A 21,910-nucleotide genomic window follows, 5' to 3' on the forward strand; every position below is an offset into this window, starting at 1 on the left:
GGGGACTGAGTAGCAGAGTTTCTCAGCAACAGAAGAAATTGGATCAGTTTTTAAAAAGGGATAAGTTTTGTTGGGACCTTTTCATTTGCTTAATGCTGATGCCAGTAAGGCAGAGTCATTTTAAATCCTTTGGCCAAGTACAGGTAGCTCCTGGATCCAGATAGTGACTTGAAACAAGGGGTAATGAACAATTACCTCATGGAATAGGTGCAATTCAAGAATTTTACTATGAGTTTTTAAAGCTTTACAAGATTTAGGACCAGTCAACCTGACACACCCACCTGCCCCCTTTTCGTCTTTCTATGGTAAGTGAGATGGGAAGGGTTGAGACTACTGGCTGCCTAGATCCAGACTAGGCTTCTCCACCTAGGATCCATAATTCAGGAACATATAGTGTAGTATCTCTCACAGCATGGAAATAGACAGGAGTCGGCTGTGATGAATATAAACAAAAAGCTTTATTGATGCTGCTGGACAAAAAGAGACCCTTGTGGTTTTTCCTGGCTCTCTAGTTCCCAGACTAAGGGCTGGTCTTCACTAAGGGAAGATCCATGCTGCTGCAATCGATGTAGCAAGGATCAATTTAGCAGATCTAGTGAAGTCCCACTAAATCAACGGCAGAGCACTCTCCGGTACAGCTCTCTGTGAAGAGTTAAGGTATGTTGACCAGAGAGCATCTCCCATCAATACAGCGTAGTGACGACACCCGGGTAAGTCGACCTAAGCTATGTCGACTCCAGCTACGGTTATTCACGTAACTGGAGTAGCATAACTTAGGTTGACTTACCCCCATAGTGAAGACAAGCTGTAACTAACACACACACACCAGTCTGAACTACCTAGAGTTCTTGCACAGAGTCTCTCTAAATCATGGTCTGGATTAAGCATTCATGGACAAACACCTAAATCAAAATATTATTATTGACTCCTTGAGCAAAGTCTAAGCCCTGTTTAAAAACATAGGAAGATTTCATGAGGAGCAAGGTAGGAACCTGGGTACCTTTTTAATAGTGTTGTGCTTGCTGTTGCCTCGGTCGGCATTCTCGTTGTGCAGTATATCCAGCGCTGTCTCCCTCTCCTTCAGTTTCAGCGCCTCAATCTCGGTCTTCAATTCGTTCAGTTGCTCCTGCAGGTGCTTGCTCTTCTCCATGTACTCCACTCTGGCACACCCAATACACAGCCTTGTGGTTACGTGGTTCCATGACAACTGATAGGGGCTTTTAATTTCATCATGCCCAGAGCATGAAATTGATTACACTAGTTTATGCTGTACGGTGAACTACACTGAGCAGTTTGCTCATTATTAAAAATAGATGCCAGACAGCCAATTCAAGAGCAAAACTATGTCATGTAGGTATGAAAAAATAGCCAGTTTAGCATGGCCAGATGATGTTTATACACCTCCGCATCTCTGCTAGTAGCTGCAGCATGATGCTGGTTAGTCCTCTGCAATTCCAACGAGAGCTACCGGTTTGAACAATGCTGTTCTACGCTACAGTGTATTTATAAACCCAGTCTACCAAAATGTATGAAGTTCTCAATTCATCTAGGCCAGATTTCCCAAGAGTGACTAGTGATTTTGGGTGCCTTAAAATGTCTTAAAGGGTCCTGATTTTTAGAGGGTGGGGGCTCAGCACTGTCTCAAATATAGGTCTCCTTAAGGTGTCAAGGACCCCAAAAACTGATGCACCTAAAATGGTTAAAAGAAAAGGAGTACTTGTGGCACCTTAGAGACTAACAAATTTATTTGAGCATAAGCTTTTGTGAGCTACAGCTCACTTCATCGGATGCTGTAGCTCACGAAAGCTTATGCTCAAATAAATTTGTTAGTCTCTAAGTTGCCACAAGTACTCCTTTTCTTTTTGCGAATACAGACTAACATGGCTGCTACTCTGAACCCTAAAATGGTTAGTCACTCTTGACCTTAATTGTCTCCCATAATGCATTGCCTAGCACACTCTAGGCAACCAAGACTGTGACTCAGTACCGAGACCCAAGCAATAACACATGGCCAAGCATGCAGAGACTGCAAAATACCAGCACATCCCCAGTTACCTTGCTAAGCGTGAGGCCCTGTTACGAACTGCACCCAAGCACCTGAAGAGTGCAGACATTCCTGCAGTGGATCAACACAGACAGAATATTTTTGTCCTTATCATTTGAGCTGTGTGGTTAGAGAGGGATGATGTGATCTAGTGATTTAAGCACTGGACTGGAAACTGGAAACTCCTGAGATCTTATCCCAGCTCTAATCCTCTCCTTTGTGGCCTTGGACAAGTCATTTAACCTCTCTGTATCTCAAGTTTCCCATAAACGGTAAAAACATAGGAACTGCCATACCGTATCAGAGTGTGGTCCATTTAGTTGAATATCTCACCACAACAGTGGTCAGCACCAGATAATTGAGAGGTTCAAGAAATCCCAGAATGGATAGTTATGGACTAACCGGACTATAGGAGAAATTTCATTCAAATCCCAAGAAGTTAGTGGCTAGCTCATGTCCACGGCAGATGACTGTATATCCCGTCTGTTTTTTAACATGGTAACTGAACAGGTCTCATTGTTCAAACCTGTTTTGAATCCTGCTAAGCTCTTGGTCTCAATGAATCAGGATCCACCAGGGCAACATAGAGAACCCATCCTGGAGGACAGGAGACTAAGTTTCTTAACTACACCACATGCCTGGCAGGGACTCTGTTGGTCTGCTCCAGCAGATTGAAATGTTGAGGCCTTCCCATTTTGCCTCACATTGCCACCAATCAGAGATCTACCATTTCAGAACAATAGGCCAAATTCATCAGGCGTAACAACATTCATTTTCAGTTGTGCTACACAAGGAACTATTCTGACTTGTGCACACAGATTGTGGAAGCAACTACATACTTCTCTTTCTCTATTTCCATGGAAAGTCTCTTCATGTCTGTATCCTTGAAGTCAAAGGAGAGGCTCTCACTGATGAGGTTGAAACTTGGCAGGTCAGCAGGCAGCGCTGTCATACCTGAGTTCATGGGCTGCTAAAGAGAAAGCACAGATTAATCATCTTTGGACACACAGCCACTGCTATCTGGAAGCACTCTGTAGCAGAAAGCTAAAAAGATAAGACAATGGCTGACCCTGTAATACAAGAAGCTACGTAATTGTGCTTTAGTGAAGAGCTGGCTCACTGACTGCATGGACAATGCTGGCTATGTGCTAATTCACTGCATCCCTTTTGAAGGACGTTATGCTGCCTCCAACGACATTGATCAAGAAAGTATCTCATTTACTGTGTACAGGGGTCTGAGAGTATTGCTGGGACAATGTGACTCATACCTTCATTATCAAAACCATCGGAAGAACCTAGCATATGCCACAGCGGAAATAAAAGATAACTACTTATATTAAACATAGTGCCTTTCATGCTGAAGGATTTCTAACACTTTAAGCGCTTTAGGAGAGACAGCATGGCCCAGTGCATAGAGAATTGAACTGTGACTCAACGGACATGGGCTCTATTCCCAGCTCTGCCATTGGCCTGCTGAGTGACCCTGGGCAAGTAACTTTGCCTCTCCATGCCTCCGTTTCCCCATCTGTAAAATGGGGATAATAATACTGACCTTTGAGATCTATTGAAGAAGAGCACTATATAAAAGCTAGGTATTATTTTTATTTAATATATATATACACAAGGATCACTAAAGACTGCTGGAAGGCAGCTGCCTCTGGGGTGAAACTCGGCAGCTATTTAACAGTAAAACTGCATACCAGTTAAGGACAGGAAGCAAAGGGTGCTAGTACAAAACCCTCTATGACAGAAGAATCAATTGGAAGTGCAGAGAAAAGGGTGGCAGAATGGAATTATCCAAATCAGAAACCGGTCAGGACCTCAGACACAAACACATCCTGACCCTTGCAAAGTTCCATGGTATATTCAATTGTCACGATTGGCCAGAACATCCGTTTTAAGCTTCATCTGGAAGATGGCACCTCATCTCACACAGCATCCTCTAGTATTATGCTGAGGAACCGGCTCATTACTGACTCAAAGGAAAGAGCGCCATGTACTAAAATCACCAACACCAATTCCTGCACACACTATTCCTTTAAGGTCTCCTAGCCAAAGGCTGACCTGCCCCAACTTTGTTTGTCTTGGGGGATCATAGCAAAAGGTGTTATAAAGGACTACAGGCTGGTGGGAGGTTTGACAATAACTGTCAAGAATAAGGCCATGCTTTGTGTGTATTGACTCTGGGACCGAGGGCAGGAACTGTCTGCGGATTTCACAGACTAGAATACTGTGCTTGGTCTCCCTCCCTTCCTCCCTAGATTAAGATAATCCAAGGACTGTTATAGCTAGTCCAAGGCTGGCAGCAGCAGGTCTGATTGGGATAGCAATGGATTTACTCTGCACAATAATCCTCCCTCCCTTGCCATAGGCATAAACTTCACAGGCAATAGGAGCTTGTCCCTCGCTTGCAATGAGCAAATCCAGTGGGACATCATTTCATTTGTCCTGAAGAACTGGAGCTGAAATGGGAACATATTGTATAAGCAAAAGCAGTGAGAACAAGGCAGCTGAAGCTAGATGCTTGGCCTGGCACAAGGGTTATGTTAATTTACCCACTTTGTGCATGCAGTGTAAATACCATTTCCTACTCCTCTTTCTTTTCCAACACACAGCTTATCCTGCTGCTTTTGTGTGCAGTGCAGTCAAGTTAATATTGCTGTGAGACTCTTCAAAGGGACACCTGTGACTCTAAATTCCAGAATCTCAGAGAGAGACAAAATAGACAAAAGTGCCTAGGTGACTGAAGAGCCTAAGGGTATGTCTACACTGCAATCAAAGGTGTGACTGCGGCATGCATAGACATGATCGAGCTAGCTTGAACAACAATAGCAATGAAGCCATGGCAGCGTGAGCTAGCTGCTTGGGTATATATCCAGTGTCCTGGGAAGCGTTGTTCAGCCCATGCTGCCGCGGCTTCAATGCTATTGTTATTCAAGCTAGCTAGATCACATACAGACTAACACGGCTGCTACTCTGAAAGCTAGCTTGGGCAAGTCTACACTTGCTGCAGTCACACCTCCTGACTGCAGTGTAGACAGACCCTGAATCTCATGGACTTTCAGTGGGACTTAGGCACTTTGGACAGCTTTACCTGTATGAAGTTTTCTGGCCTATGCAGGAAGTCAGACTAGATGATGATAATGGTTCCTTTTTTGCCCTTAAATATTTTGTTAAAAAATTACTAGATTTCAAGTTTTACAAATTTTAACAGTAGTTTCAGATATTACATCTGTTGAGCTCCCATGTCAACTTTCTGTGGTTATACAACTACATTCCTCTCTCTCTCCACTGTTGCTGTATGGAAGAGCCACCTAAGCAGGTGAAGAACAGGCTAACTGATCATATGCACCGGAGAATGGACAGGGAGCAAAGAACAGTGAAACCAATTATACACAAAGTGCTATCAGGTACAACAGCTTCAAATCTGGGGGAAATATTTTCCCATCTCACTTCTCTCATTTGCAGTAATCCTAGGTTACACTTGTAACAAGAAAAGGAGTACTTGTGGCACCTTAGAGACTAACAAATTCATCCAATGAAGTGAACTGTAGCTCACGAAAGCTTATGCTCAAATAAATTGGTTAGTCTCTAAGGTGCCACAGGTCCTGCTTTTCTTTTTGCGAATACAGACTAACACTGCTGCTACTCTGAAACTTGAAACGAGTGAAGGTGAGAAATTCCCAGCGCAAACTGTGATTACTAAACTGAGGCGGTTTAAGAGAAGGTTACTCACCTGGTGTGGTGACTGAGGTTCTTCAAGATGTGTATCCCTGTGGGTGCTCCACTTCAGATGTCGGTGCATCCCAGTGCCATCAATTGGAGATTTTCGGTAGCAGCGTCCATCAGGACCACATGTGCACAGTAGTCATCTTGCGGCGCTGTTGGCGCCTTGACTAGTGTGTGTACGACTAGATGCCCCTCAAATCCTTCTTTACTGTAGAGTCCTTACTGCGAACTCCCAAGTAGAGAAGAGGAGGGTGGGTAGTGGAGCACCCACAGAGACATACATCTTGAAGAACCTCAGTTACTGCACAAGGTGAGTAACCTTCTCCTCTTCTTCGAGTGCTGTCCGTGTGGGTGCTCCACTTCAGGTGATTGTAGAGCTGTGCCCTGCTATGGACACAGAGTGCAGGGACGGACTTTGGAGTTGTGTGCATAGTGGAGAAAAACACAGTTAGGCCTAGTATAGAGTCTGATCATGAGTCTTGGGTAATTGCATAGTGGTTGACGAACATATGCTCAGAGGCCCAAGTAGCAGCTCTGCAGATGTCTGGGACTGGTACATTGTTCATGAAAGCTATTGATGTCGGGTAGAGTGAGATCTGAGCCCTCTTGGCAGTTCTGTTTTATTCATTTGGTAACAGAGTTGGATGCACCTGGAGATCCATTTAGACTGTGTCTCTGTAGATATACTAGAGTCCTTGGATCACTCCATCGTGGAGACGAAAAGCCTTAGAGATTTTCGGAAAGGCTTTGTTCTGTCCAGGTAAAACTTATTGCGCATCTAACATCTAGAGAGTGCAAAACAGTCTCGTGTGCTCCCATGCGGTTTGGGATAAAATGTGGGAAGGTGAATAGGTTGGTTTAGATGGAAGGATGATGATATTTTAGGGAGGAATTTTGGATGAGGTTTCAATGTGACCTTGTCCTTAAAAAATACAGTGTATGGGGGATTGGCCATTAGTGTTCCTATCTCACTTACTCGTCTGGCGGAGCTGATTGCGACCAATAATACTACCTTCATCAATAGATGGAGCAAGAAGCAAATAGCCAGAGTTTCAAATGGGGGTCTGGTGAAGCGTTTGAGAACCAGGTTTAGATCCCATGCAGGTTGCTGCACTTCCAGATAGAGATTCTGTATGCCAGTGAGGAAATGTTTGGTGATTAGATGCGCGAATATCGATATTCTGTCAATCTTACGATGGAAAACTGTAATCGCCATGAGATGTACTTTAATGGAGCTTATGGACAGGCCCAAATTCTTTAATTCTAGTAGGTAGTCCAACACTAGCAGAAGTAGTGTTGTGCTTGTAGTGAACTATTTGTTCTGGCGCCATATGGAGAATCTTTTCTGCTTTTTAAGGTAAGCATTACATGTGGTTGACCTCCTGCTGTTCAATAACATGTGTTTAACCTGTTCCGAACAGGCTAGTTTGTGGTGATAGAACCATGAAGGAGCCACACTTTCAGGTGAAGTTTCTCCAGGTTCAGGTGGAGAACCTGACTGTTGTCCTGAGAGAGAAGGTCTGTTCTTCATGGGAAAGTTCGTGGGACACATACCGCCATGCGCATTAGGTAGGGATACCAGGTCTGTCTGGGCCAGATTGGGGCTATCAGTATGACCTTGGCCTTGTTGGCACGTATCTTGTGTATCACCCTCAAGAGCAGTGGAATCAGTGGGAATGCATATAGGAGGGGAGGGATAGCTCAGTGGTTTGAGCATTGGCCTGCTAAACCCAGGGTTGAGAGTTCAATCCTGGGGGGAGCACTTGGGGATCTGGGGCAAAAACTGGGGATTGGTCCTGCTTTGAGCAGGGGGTTGGACCAGATGACCTCCTTCCAACCCTGATATTCTATGATTCTATGTGATGAGGAAGGCATCCCCTAATGACTGAGGTCCCAATCCTGCTCTCAAGCAGAAGAGTGGTCACTTGTGGTGTAGTGATGTTGCACACAAATCGATAGGAGGAAAGCCTCATTGCTGCAATATGGATTATAGGACTGTGTGGTTCATTTCGCATTCGTGGTCTTGAGAGAACTGTCTGCACAGAGTGTCCACTGTCATGTTCTGACATCCGGGGAGGAAGGAGGCCAAGATGTTTATGTGGCGGTGGATGCACTAGTTCCATAATTTCATGGCCTCACTGCATGTCGAGTGGGAACTTGCCCCTCCTTGTTGATTGATATAAAACATGCATGCAATGTTGTTGGTCATCACTCGTACTGTTCCTTTCTTTATGAGTGGCAGAATGTAGAGACAGGCATTGTGTACTGCTTGCAGTTCTAGTAGGTTGACATGGAGTTGGGTCTCCACATGTGACCATCTGCCTTGAATTGTATGGTGGTACAGGAGGACGCCCAAGCTTATCAGATGAGGTGTCTGTTGTGATTATCATCAATGGCAGATCCTGATGAAAGGGGATCCCCGCACACACATTCTCTGGTCTTGTCCACCACTGTAGGGATTCCAGTACCTTTGGTGGTGGTGTTAGGTTTCTGTTTAGGCTGTGTTTGTTGCGTGTATACACCGAACTCAGCCACTCTTGAAGGCAGTGCATGTGTAGTCTTGTGTGTCTTACTATGAAGGTTGTAACTGCCTTATAGCCTAACAATTACAGGCAGGTTCATGCAGTGATTCGTGGACTAGTGTTGAATACTGAGATGAGGTTGATCATTGTCATGAATCTGTTCACTGGTAGTGCCGTTCTGACCTGTATGGAATCAAGGTGCACCCCCATGAAGTCCAACTGCTGCACGGACACAAGGGTTGACTTTTGTATGTTTATTTATAGTTTTAGGTTCCGGAAGAGTGTGAGGGCTCTCTGGGTGATCTCTGTCGCTGCCATCTGGGTAGGGCCTTTCATGAGGCAATCGTCTAGGTACAGGAAAATCACTGTTCCTTGTCTACAGAGGTGTGCTGCAACTACCCTGAGAGTTTTGGAGAAGACCTTTGGTGCAGTGGAAAGACCGAAGGGTAGAACCCTGTATTGGTAGTAGTTGCTTCCTACTGTGAATCGCAAGAATTGTCTATGAACTGGGTGTATGGTAATGTGGAAATATGCATCTTGTAGATTGAGGGCTGAAAACCAGTGCCCACATTCCAGCGCAGGTATTCTCATACCTAGTGTGACCATCTTGAATCTCTGGGATTGGACGAACTTGTTGAGCGTCCTGAGATCTAGGATAGGCCTCCATCCCCAGTTTTTCTTCTGGGTTAAGAAGTAGTGGGAGTAGAAACCCTTCCCCCTGTATTGCAGAGGTACTAGTTCCACAACACCAAGTTGAAAAAGATGGTTTACTTCTTGTCATAGAAGGTGCTCGTGAGAAGAGTACCTGAAGAGGGATGGGGACAGGAGTAAGGTGGGTGGGCAAGAGGTAAAGGGGATAGCATAGCCAATCTTGACTTCTAAGACCCAACAGTCCATGGTGATTGTTGCCCATGAATGGTCGCAATCGATGGCCAAATAAGTGAGATGTATTTGTCAGTGGTGCTGTCTGGTGGGGGAGGTTGTTCAGACCCTGGACCAATCTTTCAAAACTGTTTGTTCGCTGTCAGCTGTGATGAGACTGTTGGTAGCCAGAGATGGTCTCAGTCTTTGTCTTTGCGTCTCATAGGGTCTCTGGAATGATGCGTCTCTATGTTGTGGGTATGGTTGGTAGCGCTTCCGTTTGGTGGGACGTGTGTAAGTACCCAGTGTGCAGAGAGTCGCTCAAGACCTCATTGGTTTTGGTGGAAAATAGTTTTTCCCTATCGAAAGGGAGATCTTCTACTTTCACTTGCAACTCTTTTGGAATTCCTGAAGATTGTAGCCGTAACACCCTACAGATGACAACCACTGTAGCTGTTGCTTGTGCTGCTGTGTCAGCGACGTTCAGGGATGCTTGCAAGGCCTTTCTGGCTGCCAGTTGTCCCTCCATCAATATGGCTCTAAATTGGTCCTGCTTCTCTTCCGGCAGACTGTTGGTAAATTCATATAATTTGCCAAAATTATTGTGGTAGTACTTTGTAGGAGAGCACTGTAATTGGCTACTCTGAACTGCAAAGTTGCTGAGGAATATACTTTCCTCCCAAAGAGGTCGAGCCTCATGCGGTCCTTGCCCTGCGGAGTGGACCTGTAATGTGGATGCTTGCCACGTTAGTTTGCTGCCTCAACTACTAGAGGGTTGGGTGGTGGGTGGGAGAAGAGTAAATCCATTCCTTTGGCTGGCACATAATATTTCCTGTCTGCCCTCTTGCACGTTGGTGGGATGGTAGCTGGCGTTTGCCATACCTTCTCTGCTGTTTACAGGATGGTGTCATTTATGGCCAAGAGGATCTTAGAAGTGGATGAGGTTTGTAAAATCTGTAACAGTTAGTACTGTGTGTCCTGGACCTCCTCCAGGGGGCTGTCCTTGCTCAATGCAATTCTTTTGAACAGTTCTTGAAACTGTTTGAAATCATATGCCACGGTAGGAGGTGGTGGCATAATGGCTTCATCTGGCGATGAAGAGGAATTGTCAGCGGTGATACGGGCTCTTATTCAGTGTCCTCCTCGGCTACTGAGGTTTGTGGACTGGGAGATGGTGGAGGTGATCTGAGTTCGCCTGTAGGTGGAGATACTGGTCCGATATTATGAGCCCTGTATGCCGCCTATGGGGCCTAGGGTGGCCACTGCATGGGGATTGGCACAGGGGGACACATCCAGGGCTGTCTATACCATGGATGGACTGCGTGCCTATGCTGAGTTTTAGACCGTAAAGGGTACCCCTGGTACTCCGCATTCTGTAGGGGAGGAATGCTGCGAAGAAAAGGCACTCTCCTCCTCTTCGTCATTCTCTTCGTCACTCAGCATTGATGGTGCAATAGGCGGTATAGGCTGGTCTGTGGCGATGCATTCTGGAGAGCCATCAGTACTGAAGAAGGGGGACTGAGGTACTGAGGAGGCTGAAATGTCTGTTTGACTGAGAAATTGTTGTGATGCTATTGCTTGCAGTACTTGTGGTACCGACAATGTAGTCCTAGATGGAGCCATAGAGTGAGCCAGTGTCTTGCAGCTCGATTTAGCCTGTGTGGGCGGCACCATCTTGGACTCTGTCCATCGATGCTGACAAAGTCGATGGTGCAGGTGGTGGCGGCATGACTGTCAGCGAGGGTCTCTGTGCAGTTTCTCACACCATTGTAGTCGGTGCCGTGGAGGAGGCATGTCTATGTTTATGCCTTGACTCCGTGTCTCTTGTTTTGGGCTCAGCAGATGGCCCGGTACAGACAGTGCTGGAGGTGCCCAGTGCCTTAAAGGTGCTCACCCGTGTGGTGGTCAGAACCAAGGACAGCGACCAGTCAGGAGAAAGTCTTTTTTTGTGGTTCTCTCTGCGGAGAGGTCGATACTCTTTTCTTCGAAACTGTCGAGGACTGAGCCTTGTCTTTAGTTGATTCCGAAGTGGATGGGGAGGTCTATTGTTCCAGTTCGGTTGGAGCAATTTCTCCATAAGAATCGGTTTGAGGTGGAGATCATGGTCACACCTGGTTCTCACTTTGAGACTACTACAGTGAGCAAACTTTTGAGGGTGATGCAACTCACCAAGGCATCGGAAACACAAGGAGTATCCATTGGAGACCGGCATCGCTTCGCGGCAGGGGCCACATCTCTTAAAGCCTGGGGAACCAAGCATCATTCAGGCAGTTGAGTGTTCCCAGGGGGAACAATGAAGAAGAGAAAAAAAAATTTTTTAAACTAACTAATCTCTTATTAAGTATACAACTAACTTATCTAAACTATTTCTTGTAGAAGATGACATTGGAACACTTCCCCAGAGCTCTGTCTCAGGCTGAGGATGGTTGAGAAGGAACTGAGGGGGTCAGGTCGCGCACTAGTCAAGGTGCCAACAGGAGCACGAAACCACTACTATGCACACATGGCCCTGACAGACACTGCTGCCGAAAATCTCCAGTTGATGGTGCTGGGCCTCACTGACACCTGAAGTGGAGCACAAAAAGGGACATCAATTGAAGAACTTTTGCTTTTCCTCCCTTGAAGTGATTTTAACTGCACAACCTTAATGCTACACTACCAGTCTCTTGCACTTAATAAATATACACTAACAGTCTGCATGTTAGTCTATATTTATTAATATAAATATACCAAGAGGTAAGGTTTAAGTGCCTGAAGGCATGGAAGACACTGATTGGCAGAAGGAATGAAGACAAAGCCATGTCACAGTCATGCCCTGTAAGTTGCCGTCTTCTTTTGTCCTTGCCAGCTGGAAAATTTGGGGCAAGCACAGGAGAACTGGTTATGCTAAAAAGATCAAAGAAAGGTAGACAATATTTAGAACTGCCTGGAGTGTTCAGTATCCAAGGGAAGTGAAGTAGGCTGAGGGCACACTGAAATAATGAGATACAAGAGGTACCATGAATGGAAAAAAACAAAGGGCTGGGGTAGATCATTAAGCAAGGAGAGGGAGTGAAGGTAGCTGCTGAGAGCCGAGATCAAGAGTCGCATCTGAAAAGCATGATATCATTGATTGTAAAGGATCCATCACGCTCTTCTCAGAGTCTCAAGGGGGTTCCCCCCTTAGCTACGTAGAGACCCTCTCGCCTTCCCACTGATGGGAACCTGATAACACTCCCTTTGGAGCCAATCAGCCCCAACTGAGTCACTGAAGAGTCGTGCAAAGAAGCCTCATACTCCTGCTGATCTGAGACTCAAATTCACATACTGGCCCTAAATAAGCCTAATTCTCTCTGCTTGGTAACATAAAAAAACCTAAAAGCACGCTGGCCATGGGCTTCAAGAGCTCTGAGAACAACTTAGCAACTTTTATAAAGCATATCTACCACCAGTTTGTTTGGTGGAAGATTGAGTTACAAAAATAGTAACAGTCTCCTCCTGTCCTTTCTGTAGCTTAGCCACCTCCTGCTCTCCTCCTCCAATGATTTAGTTGGGGATTGGTCCTGCTTTGAGCAGGGGGAGGGACTAGATGACCTCCTGAGGTCCCTTCCAACCCTGATATTCTATGATTCCTCCTCTCCTTCCTTAGGCAGCACAGAGGTATTGGGTCCTGCCGGCTCTGGAGTTGAGGGACTGCGTAACCAAAGTACAGGAATGAGACAAGAATGAATATGTTCAGTGGGACAGGCTGATTAACAGAGAGAGGAAGTCTGGGTACTGTACTGTGTATTAGACAGAGCTACCATTCACCTGAGGGACACATCTCCTGATCCCCCTTAAGCCACTATGTTCTTATTCTCTTTCTTTGAAGGCTCTTGCCCAGCTGGGTCCCTCTGCATGCTGGCAAGGAAGGAGGACTTACCAGAAGCCAGCTCGCTGAAGCAATGTGCAAGAACAGGATTTCAGTACATATCACTTGACTGCCCTGGAACACACATGCAGCAGAGCAGAGCAGCAAGAGAGAGACCGCATGGGAAAAGCAAAACAGACAGGCACAGCAACGGAAGGACAGGAGAGAGAGCTTTAAAAATATGTACATAGCAAAGTATTGCTGTACTTATGAAATTACAGTGGCCATACTCGCATACTACTGATATTTGGCACCTTGGAAAATAGCAGCCTCTGAGCTGGTGTGACGTGTTGGTACCTGCAGAGTTAACCCGAAGGGCAGAAGCAGGAGCACCAGCAAATCCACAGGGAACCTCTGCAATGTAACTGGGGAGGAGAGTGAGGCATTCCATTTCTTTCTCCATACTGGGAGCTCTGGTGGGAGAAGGTCCCCTGCCTCTAAGGAAAGGAGGGGATGTGGAAGGAAGGCAACGTAACACAGCAGGAAAAACAATTCTCTATTCAGTGCCTCTAGGACAGATGCAGCTGGAGGGGTGGAGTGAAGCTTGATTCTGTCCAACAATCTTCCCCTTAATTATACTTCCATTCTATAGGCAAAATAGATCTACGCTGGCAGCCGATTAGCACAGAATGAGACAGAGGGGTGTGTGCAGGAGAGGAGAGAACTCACTAGTCTCTGCTTTGTGGGTTTAACAAAGGACAGACCCACCAGCCAGAGGGAGCTTGGAGCTGCAATCTCCTCACAGCTGTTGGTACTTGGCTGATATGACCATTGAGCTTGCAAATCACAATCCTCCACCATCTGGGTACGACAAAGTCATTATTAGAGTTATTGGACCCCAGCAGTCTGTTGGTCCATAGGGTAGTAAAGCTAGGTGTGTTCAAAGAGTAGGTTTATGAAGCACAGAGGCAACTAGCACTCAGTGGAGGGGCCCTAAGTCTGGAAGTATCAGACATTTAATCATTGCAGTCTCTTAAAATAATGACAGGTTTCAGAGTAGCAGCCGTGTTAGTCTGTATTCGCAAAAAGAAAAGGAGTACTTGTGACACCTTAGAGACTAACCAATTTATTTGAGCATAAGCTTTCGTGAGCTACAGCTCACTTCATCAGATGCAAGTTTATGCTCAAATAAATTGGTTAGTCTCTAAGGTGCCACTAGTACTCCTTCTCAGTCTCTTAAAAGTTTCTGATCATTTGCAGATAGCTTTGAAGAATGTGGACGAGAAGTCATTTACTTCTAACCACCTTCATGCTGCTTGTTTAAACACTTACTTGAGGTGATGGCATTTCAAAGAAAAACTGAAATGGTGAAAGGTTTGGTAATTGCTCCACATGGGATGTATCTGTGGAAATTATTCACATCCCTTCACGCCACAATCTCCCACCTCTTGGGATTAACAAACAACAGGATGGATAGCAAGGCCACCAGGTGTATGCTGCAGGGTAGAGACCACTTGATGGCATTCACAGGTCCCAATAAGATTTACAGCAAAAGCAGCAAAGCCAGGAGGAAAGGAATTGCCAGACTGGATCAGAACAACTGTCATTTAACCCAGTATTTGGTCTTCAATGGCAACTAGTACCAGATCCATCAAAGGAAGGTGTGCAATCCTCTTACTAGCAGTTATAGAGTAGAGTAATCTCTCACAGGGGAAGTTTCTTCCTGAACACAGGGAGGTTGGGTTAATGCCCTGAAGCATATGTTTATAGGTTCTGATCAATTTTTATCTGATATAAGGAAACAGAGGATGCCCTTATTCACACAAAAGTGTTTAATCCTATTTTGAATGCTACTAAGCCCTTGGCCTCAATACTTTATATTTGTCTCCACAGGTTAACAAAACACAATTTTTATTCAGTTTAAATCTGTTGTCTTTTCAATTTCATTTGTACCACATTGTTCTTGTATTAAGAAAAAGGGTAGATGGGAGACAGAGTGAAGCAGTCTGTTCTCTGCTAAACTGCAGACCACCAGATCTGGACTTGGCTGAGGAGCACAGGAAATAGTTTGCAATTCCCCTTACTGAGTTCCACAACAAAGTAGTCTCATAACCCCCCTGATGAGGAGATGGCACTATGGAAAACAGCCCAACTTCTTTCAAAGCCCTCAAGTGGATGCTGCCCTCTTCCTGGGAAAAAAATGGAGCTGTAATACAAAACACTCTTACCATGTAGGATGACTTGCTGGTGATCTCCAAGAGCTTCTGCTTTGCTCTCCGCTCGGACTCTCGAGCCTCCTGAAGATCCTGCTTTAGCTGATCAGCCTCCTTTGCCCTATGCACAGTAACAAACAATGACAAATATCAAATCAGAGATGGACAGGGAAGGAATGGAGTGGGATGAAAGTCAGAGAAGGGAAAATGGAGCAACACCAAAGTGTGGGTGTAGTGGGGGTTGGGATTTATCTGGAAATGAGATCTATTAAGCTGAAGAATAATTTCCAAAAGGGAAATGGTGGAAACCCAATCACGTGAGACCTTCCAACTAGACTGGACAAATACTGAAGAAAACAAACCTGCACTGACTACCAAGGATGGAGAAGACCGGCTAGATGACCTACCAGGTCTTCTCCTTCTAGCTAGGATCTGATACTGCAGGTGGGGCTGTTACCCGCTCAATTTAGGGCACCCTAAATTTAAGGGTTTTCCCCCCCCAATTTTAGTGGTGAACTTCGAGTTTCACCCAAGGCTGGTTTAATATGGGGTGGGAGAGGGGCTAATCAGGTCTCAGGCCTACAGGGCAGTGGAGAACCCAAACAAAGAAGCGGCAGGAGATCCACATCACAAAAGGGCAAGATCTAAAATCTGGATGTTGTGTTAGCATTTGCAAAAAGACTGACACCTGGACAATAAGGTCAAGCTGCTAGAGTGGGGAGGACAACTTGGGAATACAGTGAGTGATCAAAATCAGAGCAGAGGTAGGAAGCTTTGGCTTGGGGAGCAGAAGGTTTGGTCTTCTGAATATTAATCATCTACTGAGGGTTGTCTAAAAGGAACAGAAGAAAATGCCCAACAAGTCCTATATGGACTTTAACATGCCAATCTCAGGGCCAAAGGGTTCTAACTCTACCATTTATCCTTGATATATGGCAGCTCCTGAGGACACTCCCTGGGTAGAAAGCAAAAGAAAAGATGAGGAGAGAGAGAGAGGGAAGCCTTCTTTGCTGCATCAGAATTTACAAGGAGCTCAAGATAGAGAAGGGATGGCTGGGGATAAAGCTATTGAACAAGCGAGAGGGCTGAAGCTCAATGCACTCATAAGTGATAACAGGGAGGAAGTTAGTTCACCCACTAACGAAATGCAACGTGTGACAAGAGTTCTGGCATACCATAGGCTCTGAATAACACACAACAGGGACTCTGGCACAAAGGGTCCCCAGGCCCAACATGCAACTGAAGCCTCGTGACTAGTCAGGAAGGCGAGAGATCTGGGAGTGCAATGCCAGAGCAAGGGCGAGAATGATGAATTGTGTTTAATATCCAGAAGCAAAACTCCAGTGTTATTAATTAATGGAGCCAAATACTTTGGAGAATATGGCAGGTGTTTCTCTGGCTGATCCTACAGCTCCGTGATAATCTGAGCCAATGGCTGCACATTCTAGTTAGTGCTCCAAGAAGAGCCAGGGAAGAAGAGTCCTATGGACAGTTTGAAAGGAAGACTATATTCCAGCCACCCACAGAAGCCAGTAGCTGAAAGTCCCTCTCCTAGTCACTCTTTCCTCATTGCATCTCTCTCATAAGAATTCTCCGCATCAGGCTCAAATACAAGAAAATCAGGGAGGCCCAATATGTACATTAGCATTCATTTACCCTTCAGCAGAAGCCTACTTTTGACAAACACAGCTGCCTAAAGAAAGAAAACAGCTCAGTCTTGTGGCCAACTAGCCCTCACAGGTGTCTGAGATACCAAGGGCTCACTGCACACCGTTTGGAAGGCCTGTATAAAGGTGTGACCCCAGGATACTGTCTTGGTCAATCTCACTGGCAGATCTGGAAAGTGGAGCATGGAAGCAGGTGTAGGGTTCCTCCCTCTGACCTTCTCTCCGATTCTTCTGCCATCTTCAACGCCAACATCTCTGCCTCCAGGACCTTCTGTTCCATCAACCGTTTCTCTTCCTCTGTCCGGATTGCCGTGGCTTTGATCCGCTGCATCTCCTGCTCCGCCTCAGCTGCTTTCTGAGCCAGCAGCTTGGCTTCCTCTTCTGTGATCTGGGCTTTTTCAGCCAGCAAGTCTGCTGTCTCTTCAGATCTCATCTGGGAACCAACACATACAGCAGTGTCAGCATGCACAAGGGTCCCACCCTGACATGTCCAAGATTCCTGTGGTAGGGACCCTAAGTCCCCTGCCCCACCTTTTTACTATGACTCACGTGTGCGCAAATTCCCCATTTCCACAATCCTTGCAGTGCTCTGGCCACTGTGCAATAAGCTCCCAACCAAGACTCTGATACTCTCAGGCTCTCTGCCTCCAGTTAATCCTCCACTCAGACGGTGTCATAGCAGGGCCCTTGCACCACACCATTCAGCTGACCCATCTGTCTTTTTAATCACTGTTCACCAGCCGGGGCTTACGAATAGCCCCAGAATGCACACTGTATGTCTGCTGACTTCAGCAAAGGGAGTCACAAACGTCTGCAGTGACTGGAGAACAACCACCATAAAGACATACCAGAGCCTCATTGGCCATTGTCGCCTCCTCCTTTAACTGCAACAACCTCCTCTCCAACTCATCTCTTGTTCGCTCTGCCTCTTCCCTCATCTGCTTCTCTCGAGCCAGCCGCTGTCGTTCCATCTAGGGAGATGAGAGGAGACAAAGGAAAGGAAATGACAAATATTAGAATAACCAACGTTCAGTGTATTCCTGTGATGGGGCACACTCGCCCCACACTGGACAGGGAAGGGTTAACACTACACTGTGTTAACCACACCCTCTCAACTCTACTGGGCATGCTCCAAATGCACTAGTATAAAAGGGAGCAGCTCAGCTCAGTTACTTCTCACTGCCAGGGAGGAAGGACACCACCGGCTCCAGCCAAGGATCAGCTGAAAAGCCCAAAGCCGTGGGAGTCAGAGACACCGCAACCCAGGCAAACGCCAAGCTACCCTCAGAGGCCCCACAGAGTCCGGAGTCGTCAGGGACAGTGCAGACCAGGGAACCCGGAGACAGCTGAGATGCCCAGACCGCAGCAGTGGAAACTACAGTAGGAAGCAGCCCAGAGCAACTAAATAGTGGCCTGGTTAGTGAACCTGAATTTTGAGACAGCATGTTTCGGTCTGAACCCCACGCTGATGCAGTGGCCTGTACTCCGGGCACATCCAGGGCCCTGGGCTGTGGTCCGGTGACCCCTTTTTGTGCGTGGCGGCCCCCTTCCCGACTGAGACCACTGGACCTCACTACCCCGCTACCAGAGATGAATTTACTGACTTTGGCCATTAGGTCTTACTGCCCTGCTAAGAGGGGCGAACCTATGGACTTTAGCTACTAGGCCTTACTGACCTGCCAACTGAGGCAAGGCTATTGACACTGGCCGTTGGGCCACACTGCCCAGCTATTAGAGGCAAGTACACTGACTTTTGCCTTTAGGCCTCATTGCCCTGCTAAGAACAGCAAGTATATTGACTCAGGCTAAGGAGGCACAGACGTAGGTTATGTACGTTCCACCCCTACGCCCTAAGAGACGGCACACACTCTCCCTACACTGGACGGGGTCTCCCCCCAACCCTGTTACAATTCCCTAGGTATGGTGCATTTCACAGACAGGATGGGAATGTTGTCTGCGGGTCGGAGAGCACTCGGATGAGTATGATCTCCTCCTTCTGCTTCAACTTACCCATTTGTCAACTAGGGATATTTCACTACCGAAAGGGGACAGGCCTATTAATGTGTGTGAAGCACTTTGTGACCCCAGGATGACAAGCACTGTCAACCGCAAATTCAAACATCAGCTACAACAGCAGCTAAAACCTAATGCACTGGAAATTCTTCCCCATTCTATTCATTTAATGGGTAGGCCGGAAAGCGTATGCTTACCAACAGTAAGATTCCTATACAAGTCAAGCTACCTCCTCTCACAGTGTACAAGTAGTCACGGTACATGTGAGAGCCAGTCAGGTCCTCTCTGATACAACCTAATCTAGCGGAATCCCTTCCACCTGCTCCCAGGAGAATGTGCAGCACCTATACTACCCCTGAAAGCACCCTGCAGTCAGTAGTTTAGGCAGCAGCTGCACACTGTACAACTTGTGCCCTTTGCTAACCAAGCGGTGGAAGGGAACTGCAAAACCAGTCAATTCACCACCTCTTAACACCCAGATCTCACAGTGATGGGCCCATTATAAATACAGTACCTTGGTTACCCGTATAGATCACTGTATTACTCAGGCCACATACTGAGTTTAATGAGCCGAACAAGGAAGCAAGCCATCTCCCTGTTATCCTCAGGCACTGGCTATGTTCTGAAAGCAGGACACCCATTGCTTTAACAGTGGTGCTTCTCTCTACTAAAGGTACCCTTCATCAATCACCACTTGTTATGATCAGGATCCCATTCAGGGCTCATAATGTGAGCAAACTGCTCGGAGCCAGTTCACACAGTAACCCTGGAGTGTAGGCAGCGAGATACAATAAAGGGAGTTAATCCAAGGGAAGGTGGCAAGTCTCCACATTTCTTATATAGCCTAGTGGCGAGGGCACTGGACTGTGCCTAAGGTGACCTGGGTTTAATTAACACGCCTGCTGGGTGGCCTAGGGCAAGTCACTTTCCCTCTGTAAAACGAGATCGTGAGCCTGACCTCCTCTGCAAAGCACCTTGTGATCTATGGATTAAAAGCACTAGCTATAAGCCAGGTATTATTCCTCCTCCTCTGGGCCCACTTGCAAAAGCTCTACCCGTTTCATCTCAAAGTCAGTGATAAACGTGTACCCACCCCCCACCTCCAGAGCCAGGTGGTCACTTCCCTGGTAACTCTTCCCAAGCCCCTGAACCCCTACCAGGCAGTCACCCAAGGCTTCTCAGTTCTTCCTGGCTTCATTCAGACAGATCCTCCATATCCCTCAAGGAGCCCATCAAATTCCAAACGCTGCCCCCTTCCCCACTAATTCCTGAAGATTCCAGGTTACTCATCATCCTCAACCTCAAGGAGGATTGCCTGGGGCTCCTTTTAGTCTGCCAGCACCATTCCTATAGTGGCCAGAGGCACCGAGGTTAGATGCAAGCATTCTCTCCTCCCAATCAAAGACGAGGGTGCTGCCCTTGAAAGGAGAACTGGACACAGGTCTCCTGCATGACACTCCAGAGCATAGTAGAAGGCTGGGCAAGGTACTCAGTTCTAACCCCCAATTCTTTGCAATAAATCCCAGTAGACATGTCTGAATCCAAGAGCAGTACATCTGCGTTTAAAGTCTCTTGGTACAGCTGGCTGATACTGCTGCTATCTAGTGGCTTATCCAGAAACGAACGTTTATATTCTAAGCAGCAGCACTCAGATTAGCTGTGTGGGTTTCAGTGAGTAGAAAAGGTCTATGAACAGAAAACAATGATTCATACAATCCAATTTGCTGATATATTCTCATTGGCTACAAGCTGGTGCCTGCGATGTGTTGTTCCTGCCGCCTGACCTGTGGCGGATAGAGGCCAGGACTAAATCAGCATGCAGGCTGCATGCCCCGAAATGTCAGCATGCATTCCATCACCATCTAATTAGGAAATGAGAGCACAAAGCAATGGCAAAGCACAACTCCTGCCTTAATTACAATCAACTTCCCCAAGACACTACAACTTTCCTGCAACAGGGCTAGGCAGGGATGGATGCAACCATATGTACCATGCGCACAGGTTATCCTTTTCCCCATCTACTTATACCTCCGAGCCTGTAGTCTGGTGACTTGTCAGCCATTCTGCCATCAGCCCACATACCGAAGTGTAAGAACTACATGTAGTAACAGGGCAGGCTACTAGATGAGCAGCTCAGCAGAGCCTGCCTTGCACACCTAGTGCTGGTGCTTTTTGCTATTCTGTTCCCTCCTGGTATATTTATATTTCTGATTTTGGCTCATATCTGGGTTGTATTACAAGGTCTCTCTCACCTGCTTTCTGGCCTTCTCCTCCCTGGCTTGTGCTTTCATCTGCTGGACCTCCAACGAGTCTGCCTTCCTCCTCCTCATGAATAGATCGTGGTTTCCAATACACAGCTGAAGAATCTGTTCCAGCCAAAAATAAGGGGGAAGAAAGGAAAGAAATGAACACATATATACTTAGATGACATGATCTGTACTGCCAGCACATAGACCAGAGTTATTAATACTTAGTGCTCATATAGCACCTTCATCCATGGATCTGAAAGCACTTTACAAAGTATCATTATCCCCATTCTACAGATGGGGAAATCAAGGCACAGAAAGGTGAAGTGAGTTACTCTCAGAAATGGAACCCGGGTCTTCTAAATCCCAGTGCATTTTCCTATGCGCTGGATCAAAATGCCCCTCCAGGTTAAAGAAGCACTATGGGATGAGGTACCATAAGAAACATATCTTCACTCTCGGGAAGGAGGGGAGATGAAGAGACAGAAAGGCTACCCAATGCACAGCATTCAACCCGCTTACACCAACCAGTCTGGAGCAGAATATCAGCCTCGCTGGAGGCCTTCAGCCATACCTACTGCATGACTTGTGGAGCAATGTAGTTGATTCTAGCCCTTAGGGGCAGAGGAGAATGATCTGAAACTGACGTTGGTGGGAAGAATGGTAGGAAAAAGCTAAGGGGTAGGTGAAAACTACAGTCTCCCTCAAACTCATCTCTAAGGGCCTGATTCAGACCTCACTTGTGCTGGCATAAATCAGGACTAGAGTACAGTGAAGTTACATCAG

The 21,910-nt window shown here is 46.5% G+C and overlaps 1 protein-coding gene across 7 annotated transcripts in view; it reads right to left on the minus strand.

Annotated features, from left to right (window-relative positions):
* Positions 1-21,910, minus strand: part of NF2 (NF2, moesin-ezrin-radixin like (MERLIN) tumor suppressor) — a 103,114-nt gene that overhangs the window by 20,897 nt on the left and 60,307 nt on the right. For 3 of the 7 annotated variants that reach the window (XM_074972869.1, XM_074972871.1, XM_074972873.1), the window contains 6 exons: positions 21,131-21,244; positions 17,714-17,836; positions 17,081-17,298; positions 15,214-15,319; positions 2,884-3,014; positions 1,001-1,160 (listed from right to left, as the gene is read on the minus strand). In XM_074972869.1, the coding sequence (XP_074828970.1) occupies positions 1,001-1,160; positions 2,884-3,014; positions 15,214-15,319; positions 17,081-17,298; positions 17,714-17,836; positions 21,131-21,244 (852 nt within the window). Of the gene's footprint in view, positions 1-992; positions 1,161-2,883; positions 3,015-15,213; positions 15,320-17,080; positions 17,299-17,713; positions 17,837-21,130; positions 21,245-21,910 lie in introns of all 7 variants that reach the window. The other 4 variants (XM_074972870.1, XM_074972872.1, XM_074972875.1 and 1 more) reach the window with 3 other exon arrangements.

The sequence above is a fragment of the Natator depressus genome, chromosome 15 (genome assembly GCF_965152275.1).
Source record: "Natator depressus isolate rNatDep1 chromosome 15, rNatDep2.hap1, whole genome shotgun sequence".
NCBI lineage: Eukaryota > Metazoa > Chordata > Testudines > Cheloniidae > Natator > Natator depressus.